Below are 15,157 nucleotides of genomic sequence, written 5' to 3' on the forward strand. Positions count from 1 at the left end.
ATATAACTATAAAGCACTGAAACATGTAAGCAGAATTGTTTTAATGTTTTGTGAAAGATAACATGTAACAAATATAAAGTGGGTGTTATCCCAATTTGGCTGCAAAAGTAGAACTAAACTCGCTTTAAGTTTTTGTTTACCTGGTAGTATGCTATTGAATTGCATACAAAAGAATGCTTAAATATGAAGTGGCATTAAATTAGACAAAGTGAGATATTTTTGCTTACTCCCCAGTATCCAAAATAATACATTCAATGTAGGTGCCACGTTGGATAGTTCTATGCAATGTCCATGCAGACATCAGTGCGGAGTGCTTCACTCGCATGCCTCATCTGTACAGCTGTAAAGCTGTTGGGGAATTAAAAAGTTGCAAAAACTGGACTTCCGATCACTTAGCAATGTCAATCAGAGTTGTAAAATTTAGGTAGTAAAAATGTTTTGCAGTGTCTCAGCCCACACGGTGCTGTAATCTGGCCTCATGTGCAACTGATTCACTTTAATACCAACCTGTTTTAAAATCCAACCATGTAGCTTTACCAAAGAAATGGAGGAAAACACATTCATATGTACAGGATACGTCATTATCAAATCTTTATACGAAAGCATTGAAATGTGATTAAAAACTTCCGCCTTTGAGCTCTCTCTTGCGAACCAATGCCTGAGCTGCTAAATCACATGATCACATGGTCTCTGGCTACTGGAGCTTTGTGGGTGTTTTCACATCTCTAAAATTTACTGTAGACTTGCAGTGAGATGATTAGCAAAACACAATCATGCAGCCCTGCTAATGCATAAAGCAGAACTTACATTTATAACAAGCACATGTGATTGCCTCCATGTACATGTAGAATTACAAGGTTTTAAGAGAAATAACATATGTTCCTAAGAATATTTACATTAAAGTTGAACTAGACCTACCAGTTTAACTGCCCCACCAAAGTTACTTTCAAGATATGTCTCTGGTAATAATTGTCAAGGTTGTCAGAGTGCTTTTTTCACCTCTCTACAGAACTTTAAAGCCCTCAAATGTCCAGTGTCATAGCTAATCAGGGCCAGCCTTTGGGGTGCCAAGGGCACCAGGCGGCCGACACAGCTCGTCCTCGGGGCGGCTACAGCCTGCGGCTTCTCTCCTCCTCACCGCTCGGCCATCCGACATGGCAGCGCTCCCTCCTCCTGAATATCCTGTGTCTTAAATTTCTACTTGCAAATAGCAGTGCACGTCCTCTCCCTTGAGCCTCATAGCTGTAGATCAGGGGTGGCAAACTCCGGCCCTCCAGCTGTTGTGGAACTACAAGTCCCTTGAGGTTTTGCAAGATTATCACAGCCACGGGCACGACTCGCAGAGGCAGATGCATCATGGGATTTGTAGTTTCACCACAGCTGGAGGGCCTGAGTTTGCCACCCCTGCTGTAGATTGACCGTATGAGGTCATCTAAGGCACTGACTGTTAATCTTGCAGAAATGGGAGTGAGAGTTAGTGATGCTACTACTGAGCTGCTCACTGTTCTCTTTGCTGGAGGACAAGCTGTACCTAAGGACCTGCAGTGAAAGGATCACTCTGCTTCTTTTATACTGTTGATCTCTACTTACTGCCTATCGCCTACTGCTCCTTGAGTATTAACCCACCAGTAAGCAGATAAGCGTCATTGGGGGCATCTTTAACATAAGGAAGCTTCTCTACCAAGATGGCCACCTAGGCATAGTAAATCAGTAATGGTAAAAGGTCAGATGCAAAGAACCTACACGCAGTACTAGTGACTAGTGTTTTGCCATCTGCTTGCCTTTTGTGCACAGCTTCCACAGTATAGGTCATCTTTAACCATGGCATTGAGATGACCATAAAGAAACCATTACAGTTTTCATGTTTAACTTCAACTGCAGATAAAATGATTTGTGATGGCACTGATCCTATGGACTGATAAAAATAACCAAACACAGTTGTTCAGATAAAATTCTGCAGCATGGTGGAAAATCTTTTCCACCAATTTTTCAAATGTTTAACAGTGGCAGTCTTTTGTTTGACCTAGTTGAGTGACATGGTTTGTGTAGGCATTCATCGAAATATCACCTTGTACATGGTTCCCCTTTAGGCCTTTCAGCTAGAACAACTTATAGCAGCATCTCCTGTAGCAATTTCCTGGTTCGTGAAAGCGAGTTAATTTAAAGAACTACCATACAGTATATGAAACCAGCCACTTTCCCCCTTTTGATATGACATTTTGCCTTGCCGCTGCCTTATTCGATAATAACTTCTGCTATCACAGTTTTCACACTTTGCTTGACTTGAAAACCTTCTTCGTGAAGATAGCTTGGTCAAATAACCATTGTACTTACAATTACATCTCAATAAATATCCTTGCATCCCGACAAATTGTGCCCTTTCATATGCAAATAAGATAGTCCCTCCGCTACACCAACTGAATTAATGCAAATATTTTTTAATCAACTTTTTTCACCCCCTTTACCTATTCCCGTAAAAGTACTCGAACGTAAGTGATCCCTGGATCCCAGCCAAACGGAACAATGCCGCCTCTTCTTTAGCTTTCCTGCAAAATAATATTTCTTTAAAAGTGCAAATTGAAACCAACGGAAGCTGATTACATGGCTGCAACCAATAACAGCCTCATGTTAAACAAATTGCTAGATGGGATGAGTCTTGCCAGTTATATAGTTCAGTTAAAGTCGTTTTGATTTTGTTTTTTTGTTCTGTTATAAATAAGCATTAGTTTGAAATGTAGCTGTGGGATACAGAGAGAAAATAGAATGTTCACATTTATAAAGATGTTTGAGTCTTCCAGAATGCAGCAAACGATCTGTTGCAGTTAAAAGGCATTCCTCGGGAATAGCTACAGTTACCGTGAAGGCCTTTTTAATAAAGCTGTAAAAACAGCATTTTCTGGAATGGGGGATCAACAAGAGGCTTGCATGTAATGGATTTGTTTTGTCAGGTTGTAGAGGACCTCATATCAGCCCTCTAGTGCTCTAGGAAGCCAAATTGATTTAGACCCCTTTACACCTTATACAGTTCATTGTGATGTGTTATCACACAATTGTTGATGTGTGGTATATTGTGTGTTACCATGTGTTATGTTAAAGCTGAAGTTTGACTTGTTTTTTTGTTTTTTTTTTGCTCCCCATGGTCCCTGTGCATATTGTGAAGTACCACTGCAAGCTCGCTCCCATGATGGACTAATCATGTTTCATTTACTAATTTGTATTGAGATTGTAGTCCATCACGGGAGCATGGAGTGGTGGCTACTTTACTCCACACAAAGGGATCATGGGGAACATAAGTAACCACCCTCCAGAAGGAAGGACAGTATCCGCACCAACTCGGAGATGATTTGAGGATCTACAGCCGAGTGATACACAAATAAGATACATTTTTGTTAATAGTTTAGACACCTAAATGTATTTTTAAGGTTTAACTCCTGAGTTTAGTGTCACTTTAATTTAAAACATTTCTGAGGGTCTCCTGGGTTTAAAACAGGGGTTCTAACCATTTCATAAGATAAAATGTAAAATATTAACAATCACTTGCAAAGCCATCCACAACTATGCACCCGGCTATATCTCAAACCTTGTCTCAAATATCACCCTAACTGCCCCCTCCGCTCCTCCCAAGACCTCCTGCTTTCCAACTCCCTTGTCAACTCTCTCCCATACTCTTTACCCCCACCTGTCCGTATATCTCCCACCCTGACTGCCTTTAGGCGATCCCTTAAGACTCATCTCTTCAGGGAAGCCTATTCCACCTCAACCTGACCACTCAACCCCTCCCTTCTACATTGTAAGCCCTCACGGGCAGAGCCTTCTTTCCAATCTTGTCTTGAATTGTATTGTAATGTCTTCCTTATATTGTAAAGTTCTGCACAAACTGTTGGCGCTATATAAATCCTGTATAATAATAGTAATAATACCCGTAAAAACTTAAAGGAGAACTATGAGGCAAGTGCTTTTCACTCACCTCATAGTTCTAGCCGACCTGTGACAATGAGACTGTCACAGGTCGGCTCAGTAGATCGAGAAGTGACCGAACACATACCGGCGTTCGCTCACCTCTCGATCCTGTCACGGCTCTCTGCTGTGACAGGGGAGGGGCTGGATTCCCCCCTCCCCGCTCCGATCCGCCAGCGCTGACTGGCCGAACGGGCGGGGGCGGGTACAGCTGGCTCTGCCTCTACATAGGCAGAGCCAGCTGTTAGTCAAGCAGCTGGGCGGATCCCGGCATAATTGTTGGACTGCTATTGGCATAACAGCTCGCAGTATACTGAGCTTAGGGTGACAGGAGGATGCTAGTTTGTATCCTCCCGTTACCCTAAGGAGAACTATGGGGAAAAGCCCTAACCCCATAGTTCTCCTTTAAAACACGCATGCTATAGAGACACTTTAATATAGTTTTGTTTTTTTCTAACCCCGCTATTAGCCTTGCTCACAAACCGGGATTAAATGGGATAAAAATATTCTGACAGACCTGTGATACAGCCTCCAAATACTATCAAGAATGGTAGAAAAAGGTAAAGATAGGCCGGGAGCTATGGAAAGAAGTGAAATAAGCGAAATGCCTACATGACAAGGGTGGAAAGGGAACCAGGATCGAAAAGGGTTAGCGGAAAGTTGGGAGCTGGTTAGAGGGGGGATATTTATGGGATTGGAGGAAAGTTGTCTTCTAGGAGGGGCTTCGGAGAGTATCCAGGAAGGAGGAGTTCCAGAAGTTCATTGTGACAAGCAGAAGGAACGGACTTAATGGTATGGGTTTGTGGTCGTTGAATTTTGTTGTAGCGCTGTGGCAGTTTGGGATCCTTGAAGGCATTTGTCTGGGTTGGATAACTTGACGGGGGACCCATCGGTGGTGTGGATGTCCTTCTGTGGTGGTAAGGTCAAACGTTATGACCTGGTAATAGGGACCAATGTGGGTCTGCGGGCAATGTAATTATGTCCCCAAGGCGGTGTATGGTGGCTGGGGGCATTCAGGTATAAGAAAGGTGCCCGCAGACATTGGTCCGTTTTTATAGTTCTAGTGCCTTCAAGGACCTTGAAACCAAACAATTCCTACTGTATGGTTGTTTATTGTTATATATAAAATGGTTATTTATAAGGTTTGTAATAAAAGGCTGCTGTGGCCTGTTAAACTCCAGCCCCCGTGTAGTGTAGTAATTGATAGGATTGGGGAGGTGGGATCGATGGTAAGAGGCGTGGTTGTTAAAGGGGGACCTCTGAGCTACCTTAGTCAAGAGTTCTATATGCTTTCCACTACTAACTATATGTGCTGAATTTATGAGAAGATTGATATATCACTTGTGGCAGATTATGGATCGTATCAGGTCACCAGCATAGATTGATAATTATGTTTTCCAGCTCACAGCATGCTAAGAAATACTGGGGTGGATTCTTGCTTCTTACTGGGAATCTGTTTAAATTACTCACTTCAGTAAAACATCACCGCCGCTACAACCTGTTGGCTTCTAGAAAAGTTGCACTTTCCTTTGATGGATAGGAGTGGTAGAAACGTCTGTTCAGTGCCATGTTCCGTGCATAAAAAGAGTAAACGGTTATTTCTCTATACACATTTCTCTAAAGCACAGTTACCTGAAAGAGTCCATCTGGCCACAAAACATGCAATAAAGTTTTGTCGCGCCATTCCGTGCACTGGAGATCTATTTAATCTGAACAGCAGTCACATTTTTGACGTCGCATTTCATTTTAGCCTTAGTTTTTAGTCTTTTGGCTAAAATGCCATTTTAGTTTTAGTCGTATTTTAGTCACCTGAATAGATTTATTTTGTCAACTAAATCTCCAGTAGATTTTAGTAGACTAAAATCTAATGGGTTTATTTAAAGTGTAATGCATTATTTAGGAATTTCTCTAGAATTTCCAAACTAAATATATATTCCTGGAGTAAACCTCTTTTAGGCTCTTATGACTTATGGTATTACGGTTTGAACATGTAACACAGTATGCTGTGCTTACCTTTGCATGATTTTCAGGATGAGTAATCTGCAAATGTCGCTTCAAGTTTGTTGTGTTTTTACTGGCGATTGTCACTCTCATCAGCATCAATTGTAAAATGCATTCTTACATCCAGGGGCGTAACTAGAAATCACAGGGCCCCATAGCAAAATTTTGTATGGGGCCCTGTGATTTCTAGTTCCGCCCCTTGCAGGGCCCACCTTAAATCCCACATAGACTCTCTATGGTGGGCCTTGCAGGGTTTCAGGTGGCCTGGCCACACCCCTGCACACGTCTCACTTGTCGGCCCGATCCGCTGTCAGCCTTCTCCACCGCAAGGCCCCGCCTCCTCGGTCACTGACGGGCCCCGCCACCTCAGTCGCCTGGCCTGGCTTCTTCCTCCTCCACGGCTGCCTAGCCCCGCCTCCTCCACAGGTCCCGGCCTCCACCACCACAAGCTGCTGTCACTGACTCAGCAGCGGCTGTGAGGAGGAACACGCCGCTGCACAGAGACAGAGGTGCGTTCCTCACAGCCGCCAGTGACAGCCTGCAGCCTGAGATGCTATATCGACCCAGGCGGCCCACAGGGCATCAGGGGGACCCCTTTGTTCGCTGGGTCGCTATGGCGATGGTTCCGCCACTGCATACATCTTCTCTTTTTCCCTGATATTCACATGTATCTGTACAGTTTGTGCAGCAAGTGTTTGCTAGCTGGTGTCCCGCTGGGTAGATCAGTAGGTTATTATTCAGTTCTGCATGTCTCCTTAGTACAGGAATAGGGAGAGCTCAGGGAACTGGAAGTCCAAATTTTGCGGAATTTGTCATCGGTTTCACCCTATTAACTTGGGTTTTTTTTTTTTTTTTAAATAACATTTTTATTTTGCAAAGAAAATAAGTACATATACACATAGGTACAATAATGCACGAGGTATATCATGTAATCAGGCAAAACATATACAGGGCATACGTGCTTTTCCTTACATGTGCATAGATTTGAAATGTCTGAGTATTGTTGAATAACGGAAATATCAAGAAGATTGAGTTATGTACCTATGGCGGCACTTCTGTAGAGAGTGCGAAAATATGTAACTCAATAAAGAAACCAAACAAAACAAACAAACAAATACATGTTTCATACTTCGGCCACATGGCGGATTAAGTGTGGATCATATGAGGGTGGGGTGAGCAACCAAGGCAGCCATCCATCGAATGTCATCATGCTTACCCATCCCATCCCCGTCCCCCAGTTCAATTTAATTGCCCATATTCCAGCCCATATAGTCAGCTGCAAACTTACTCTGTTTTATGGTTACAGGAAGTAGACTACATTACTTTCATTTGTTGTAAAGGAGGCTAGAGCAATAGACGAGAAAGAAAAATAAAAAATAGAAGAAAACTTCAAAAACCTAAAAAACAAGTAACTAGAAATAATGCGTGACTTCGCTTTTTTCCCAATAAGCATGGCAGAGCTGGCGATGCGGCTAGGGTTTCTTTTTGTTTTCATCACTAAAAAGCATGTAAAAAACACCGAAAATTATTTGTCAACTTAATTGTTCAGACCAATGTTTTTTTTTCTGGGTGAGTTTTGTCCTCACACTTTTTAAAGTAGATTTGAATGCAAGAACAAAATTGAATATATTTCAGCTTACCTCTCCTTCGGCAGGAGTGGCTACATTTTGTTCTCCATTTTTTAAGCTTAAGTACACACAGAAAAAAAATACCAGTTGATCTTGCCAGCGATTTTGAGTCCTGTGTATGGAACTGAAGTCTTAATGTTATCAGAATTCACAACTATCTTCTGTGGTCTACAAACACCCCCCCCCTCCTCCCATGTAACCTAGATGAAGAGAGGAGGCGATGTTTGTAGTTCAAAACTGGAGAGCAACTGCTTTAATAGAATGGGCTGCCTTAATACAATGCACATTAATTAATGGAAACATGTGCATTAACGTGCATTCATTACTGCAACGCAACAGTGTGAAACTAGCCTAGCCATGAACATAGTATATGTAGTGGTTTAGGCTTATCAGCAGCTGGTTTGGCAGCTGCTAAGTACTCCCATCACAACTCAAGAAAATGTTCACGCTGCAGGAATTGTAGTCCACATACATGTTTTCTCTAATTCATCCCTGATGAAGTGGGTGTTTTGGACCCAGGAAATGCATTAACTACTCCACTTGAATGTCCCCTGACCCTAATGGAATAAAGTTGTATCTGGACTATTTGAATTGGTGTGGCGCTTCAATTCCTACATCTACTGTGTTCACTGTCGAGCCAGGGATACTGTGGAGATCCTTTGGCCTGTGTAAGCTGCCTACCCATTAGCCACATCACACATATTCACATTACACAAATTAAGCTCAAATCTTTTTTTTTTTTTTTTTTTTTTTTTTATGATGAAGTTAGATCAAACAAATATAGATTTTCCTGCAAAGTATTTGACCCAGGCACTTACTCATCATGTTTCCAAACAGCTCTAACTCAGCTCGGCTTCCCTGAATGTCTTGCCCAGTACAAGTAGAAAGCAGGAGTCACCAGCACTCGGTAAATAGTATTTAAGTAATAAACCTCCATTTATTCGGACCAGTTGCCACAAACGAAATACCAACGTTTCGGGGCCACATAGGGTCCCTTCATCAGGGCGATAAGGTGACAAATGAATACATGATAAAAAACCACATATATACCCCTTGAGGGAATACCAAACAAGATTAGGGCACCTCCTCGTGACGTCATCACGCCATGATTGAAAAACCAGCACCAACATAAATGCTAAATGCATCATAGAACGTATACAAAAAATAATGACAATGAACAAGATAATCATATAGTGCAGACAGTACCTGATAATGAGATGGATCATGGTGGTGTGTGGGGCGCAGAACGAGGGGGAGCCAGCGCTCAAACCGAGACACAGGGAAGAGATGGCATTAGAGCTCCGTTGTGTGCCATTAGTCTCAATGGAGATCCGGAGCATCATGAGTCACAGATCTAGTCCCCACCCAGAGATCTTAAAGCGCAGGCCCCTTGCACCTCCGGTCTCCATAGAGACCCTAGAGTGTCATGGGAGATACTGAGCTTTGGGTCATGGGAGGACGTAAGTATATGTCCTCCCGTGACCCTTAAGAGAAGTATGGGATAAAAAGGTTACCCCATAGTTCTCTTTTAATGTCTACTATCGTATGAGAAACACCAAAAGAATAACCAAACGGATTCAGCTTTTTCCACTTAAAATAATCAACATGTTAAGACTGCTTGAGATCCCTGCATTGCAAATCAATTCTCTCACTTCTGGGATCTGCAAAGGGCTGGATAGGAAGTATCAAGCAGCCACACGTGTGCAGTGGGCCACAGTTTTAAACCTAAGGCTTCATGCTCTTTTTTTGTCTGTCTCCAATAATTCCAGAATCAGAAAATCTTAACCTGAAAAAAGTATACACAATCGTGTCACTGAAATGTTAAGGAATCTAAGGAAGCTGAAAAATATGGTAAATAAAATTTAGGAGCACATGGAATGGTTTCCTCGAGGTTCAGTCCCAGCTTACAAAGTATTCAAATGCCAGGCAAACAAAGCAGGATCATTGTAACATTCCCATATAGTACAGCCCTGGTATAATTGTGTTTGATATTTATTCCATCTAAAACGTATGTGTGTAAGAAGACAGCAGAGCAGGGGAAAGGGCTTCCATGAGGCATTTTGCACTCTAAAATAGGTCACGCTTCTGAATCCAGCAAACAGATTTATTTACATTAGCCAATTATGTACCATACTGCGCTTTCGCCTAAAACATATTCTCCAAATAAAACATAGTCGTTAAAAATACCGCTTCCGGGCCCTGACATCTGTCTAATGTTACATCCATGTTTGTGTGTCATTGGACAGCTTTGAATAGTCCCAGAAAACCCTCATCGTCAGATAAAAAGCGCTCTGATTCCTATGGCACAGGCTGCTACCAAATATTAATTAACCTATGAAATGACGGCTTTGTGTATCAACATTGAAGAGCCACTACTTTTATCACAATATCTGTACATTGATTGTGCTAAAAACAGAAGTGGGTCGTCATTGGCCTAGGCGTGTTTTTTTAGATAGGATTTCATGGAATGGAGAAAATGTATTCAGTTTTGTTCACTGTGAACCCTGTGTACCCATTTTTTTTATAAAATGTATTCATTTATATAAAGTATAGAGAGCAGCAACAATATACAAAGAATGTAGGCCATTTACATCACTGCTTGTAATCAGATTGCTTGTATGTTTCTCTTAGCTATACTGTACATATGTGTAAGTATGATGAGCTTCATGTAATGTCATTCGTTTGAGAAAAAAATGTCCATCATGTTTCTTCGATTTCTATTAGAAAATGATTAGTTTAACTATTAGAAAATGAAATAATCATTCCACAAAGAAAACATTTTTTTAACCAAAATTGTACTGGTGATTGTATCTCTTATTCAACCTATTTTGCACCTTATTTGTCCCTAACAAATTTTTTTCTGATTTTTAAAATGTTTTTTTTTTCTGTTCATTTGACTTTTTTTAATTTTATTTTCAGTTAAAAAAGCTAAATAATAAAAAAAATCATTTCAGAATAATATCCGTTCCTTGTACCAAGAATATATAATTTATGTGTTGTAATAAAGGAGACATGTCACAGGATCGATTTGTGTTCTGTATCTAGGGTAACACTGCTTGTTTTAATACAACCCCTGAGAAAACTAGACATTGATTGTTTTTCTATATTTTACTTTCTTTTACCTTCTTTTTTAAGACATTACCACCAAAATATTTTTTTTGTCCCAAAAGAAAGAATTGTATGTTAAAAGTTGCTTCTAATTCATAAGTAGTGACAAATGTGTTAGTAAGTCAGTAGGCCTGTAGCTTCTGCTCCAGAAAGGATAACATTTGCTAGTACTTAAATTATTAAAATAGATATAACTTCTAGCTGAATGTGATTTAGTTTGCTAAAGCATAGTGTATCATGAACAGTTGCCATTTTTATTTTTCAAGTAAATGTATAGTTTACCTTTATTGGTGTAGGAAGGAAAGGATGTAGAAGGATAGGATGTAAATGGTAGGGGTGTAGAAATGATAGGATGTAGGAGCGAAGATGGTAGGGGTTTAGAAAGACTAGGATGTAGAAGGTAGGGGTGTATAAAGGATAGAATGTAGAGGGTAGGGGTGTAGGAAGGAGGTTAGTAGAAGTTAGGGGTGTAGGAAGGAGGTTAGTAGAAGGTAGGGGTGTAGGAAGGAGCTTAGTAGGAAGGATCGGATGTACATGGTAGGGGTGTAGAAAGGAGTTTAGTAGCAGGTAGAGATGTAGAAGGTAGGAGTGTAGGAAGGAGCATAGTAGAAGGTAGACATATATAAATTAGAGGTGTTGGAAGGAAAGGATGTAGAAGGTAGGGATTTAGGAAAGGAGGTTGGTAGCACGTAGAGATATAGAGGGTGGGGATGTAGAAAGGAGCTTAGTCGAAGGTAAGGGTGTAGGAAGGAGCTTAGTAGAAGGTATAGATGTAGAAGGTAGGGGTGTAGGAAGGATAGAATGTAGAGGGTAGGGGTGTAGGAAGGAGGTTAGTAGCAGGTATAAATATAGGAAGGAAAGGATGTAGAAGGTAGAGGTGTAGAAAGGAAAAGATGTAGAAGGTAGGGGTGTAGGAAGGAGCTTAGTAGAAGGTAGAGAAGTAGAAAACAGGGGTGTAGGAAGGAAATGACGTAGAAGGTAGGGGTGTAGGGTCGATAGGATGTAGAAGATAGGGGTGTAGGTAGGAAATGATTTTGAAGATAGGGGTGTAGGTAGATAGGATGTAGAAGGTAGGGGTGTAGGTAGGAAATTATGTAGAAGATAGGGGTGTTGGGTTGATGGGATGTAGAAGATAGGGGTGCAGAAGGTAGAGCTGTAGAAGATAGGGGTGTAGGAAGAAAACGATGTAAAGGTATGGATGTAGGAGTTCCTAAAGTGGATGCTATAGAACAGGGGTAGCCAAACATCGGCCCTCCAGCTGTTGTGGAACTACGAGTCTCATAAGGCATTGCAAGACTCTGACACCCACAGGCTTGACTCCCAGAGAAAGATGAATGATGGGATTTATAGTTTCTCCACAGCTGGAGGGCCAGAGTTTGCCTACCCTTGCTATAAAGCAAACTTCAGCTAATGCTGTCTATGGGAAGACAGCTCTAAAACTAGCCGTTATTTATAAATAACATCTATTGTAACATTTTATGATCCGCATCAGACTGATGAACACATTTGTTTAGTTACAAAGTGACGGCTTTTCCTTAAGCATTTGCTCCCGCACATTGTAATGCAGATGGATATCTTACTCTTACAGATGTAAGGAAGTTGTGTCACAATCCCTTTAAATGCCATTGAGCTGCCGATATGGCGGAATAATAGCTATGATTCCAATCTCCTGTGCTCTGGCCGGGGGAGAGTACTTGAGCATAATGTCCCTTCATCTGGTATGAAAAGCCTGTTAGCTGAAATGGGTTTTTATGCTTCTAGGGACCCAAATGACATGCATACTGAATGATTTCTGCGTCGGCTTCAGATGTGTTTTGCAGTTTTGTCTTAACCTTTGTAACGTATTTTGATTGATGATTACAGCAATCAGACATGACTTGCAACACAGGCTAATGCATTTCACCAGGAGTGACTGAAAGAATGCAGTCAATGTATTTATTAAGCTGGGCTTTAATGCTCCATCCTAAATGTACAAAATGCAGCTTTTGTTTCCCTCATGATGAAGATGAATGTGCTCCCTTATCTCCCCCATAAAGCATGGATTTGCTATAAATTGCCCATGTCACTGTTCATAATACTGTTAATAAGTAAACCAATATCTTGGTGTCCAGTTGAAATACGCACAGCAGTAAAGGCACAGGAAACATTAAAGTATTATCATCTGTTTCGTCCGTCTTGTTACTTCGGAGATGGCTATATGAAGAATCTATTGATTTTTAGCTTTCTGGCCCAGGAGATCATAAATTCAAAGGAAAGACCCTTATGAAGTTTCAGCAGTGCTGTCCGGTGCAGCAGTTCTGTTTGTCTTAAAGGAGTTCTTCTATTTCATGTTAATACTATACCTTAGAAAAGTCTGACACGCAGGAATGCACATGGAATAGTAAAAGGGTACACACGGCAAAGGACAGACCCAGAATATAAGCATGCCAAAGGGAGAGAAGAGGACCTTGCCTAAATTCATTTACAATCCAAAGTGAATCCGTGCTTTGACTATGCAGAGCAACACTATCTGTCCACGTTATTGCCCACCTCCCTCTGTTAATCCCCTTTTAAAGCATTAGACTGCTGGAGTGAAAACGCTGAGTGTGAAGCTGGCCATACACTGTTACATTTATTTTTGTTCAGCCCACAGACTGCCGGGGTTATTCACAAAAGGGTGAAGAGTTTGGAGAAGACAGGAGAAGTGAACAATCTAGGACAACATCGCTAAACTGGAAAGTGAGCTGAATTAGAGAATTGCTTACAAATCAGCTATTTTGGCCTAAATTGTTCACCTTTTCTGCCTGTTCCAAACTCTACACCTTTTATTGAATAACCCTGTTAATGAAAAACATCTAACAGATTTCTCCATTCACACTAAGCAGCGTGGATGGATGAATCTTCAGCTGCGGCTATTGTATTGGGACCCTGTGGTGAGTGTGCCGCTGTCAGAATACCTGAATAGTCACTACAGCTGATTGGCTCCATCATAGGATAGAAGGCTGCTGACAGGGCCACCCACTGTGCCAATTTCATCAGATTCATCAAGGACTGGCCGATAATGTGCGCTGTGTATGAACAGTTTAAGTTCCATGTCACGCTGGCTGGAGCTTACACAAAGCTAAAAACTTGCTCCCCACTCCCATGTGACAGCCCTCACACCTAGAGATTGACCATTCAGGAAGCTAGCATTGCATCTCTGGAAGAATAGGGAGAGTCACTAGCTGTAATAGAGGAATTAGCAAGAATCAGTAAGTCACAAAGGCCAGTTTCTAACCTTGGCATCGTCACAGATGAAACAAATGAATTTGCAGCTCTGGTCTTTCAGAATAATGAGGTCGTTGGGGACTTCCATATTCCTACCATGAGTATATTCCTAGCAGCACTTTAGTTTAGCATTAAAGTGGCAGCCCTTTATTAATATAAAGCAGTGATGGCTAATGTTTTTGAGCCCAAGTGCCCAAACTGCATTGCAAAATCAATTTACCTCAAAGTGCCAACACTGAAAATATGTACTTTTTTATCATGTTTTTATTTTATTTTTTTATTTATCTTATTTACTTTTTTATAATTTTTTATTGATTTGATAATTGTTTTTCTTATCACCTTTTTATTTTAATTATTATTTCCTATTTTTTACTTTTTTACTTTCTATATTTTTTTTACTTTTTATTTTATTATTTTTTACATTTTTTTCCCACTTAACTTTATTGCTATCACACAGGGGCTCACAACAAATTTTGTGCCATAGAATCACCATCGCTGATTTAAAGTATTGTAAAAACAGAAATTCTGTGTACACTTTAATGGTACCCACACCTTCCATGAGAAAATATCAGAGCTGCACTTGGGATGTTCAGTGGCAGTACATGATGATTTCATGATTACTTATAGCCATATAGCTGGTAATGACTTAAAGGTGCCTATAAAACGATCTATACAGCTGTGATGCCATCTGGTTATGTCGAGTGTGTTCAGGCATGGATAGCTTATGATGGTCCGTAAGGTTTGCTTATTGAAAGTGGCTGTCAGATCATTGGTTAGATGGCTGGTGCCGCTGTAACTGATCCTTGTCAGAATTTGCCAGTAGTCTTGTTGCTTCACAAATAATGACCCTTTTTTTGATGAACTTGGTGGTCTGACTTCAGACTGTAGATGCCTTGACATTGTATACTCTGAAAGTTTTCTATCTTCTACCTTCTGAATGGTTCTTATATGTTCTTTTTTTAATGACAGCATTTTAAATACATTCTGGTTTTAAGTCCTAGATGGTCATTTTCATGGTAATTTTTTTTATTGATATTTTAGGGAAATTTTGTTGCCTCCATGACGGCAATTTTACGTCAGATGGAAGACTATCACTACAGCCATCTTATCAAAACACTTGGGAAAATGAGAACAGATGTGGTGGTAAGTATTCATTTTCTTGTACGGTTTATGAACTTTTCTTCATTTACTTATATCCTTTTAAAATCAGTGTGGTG

The 15,157-nt window shown here is 40.8% G+C and overlaps 1 protein-coding gene across 1 annotated transcript in view; it reads left to right on the forward strand.

The window, feature by feature from the left end:
• DOCK1 (dedicator of cytokinesis 1) overlaps positions 1–15,157 on the forward strand; it is a 373,877-nt gene that overhangs the window by 230,618 nt on the left and 128,102 nt on the right. Inside the window, exon 29 of the mRNA XM_018561275.1 lies at positions 14,982–15,083. Coding sequence (XP_018416777.1) covers positions 14,982–15,083 — 102 coding nt within the window. The remainder of the gene's footprint in view (positions 1–14,981; positions 15,084–15,157) is intronic.

This window comes from Nanorana parkeri, unplaced genomic scaffold (genome assembly GCF_000935625.1).
Source record: "Nanorana parkeri isolate BGI_ZX_2015 unplaced genomic scaffold, ASM93562v1 scaffold2, whole genome shotgun sequence".
Lineage (NCBI taxonomy): Eukaryota > Metazoa > Chordata > Amphibia > Anura > Dicroglossidae > Nanorana > Nanorana parkeri.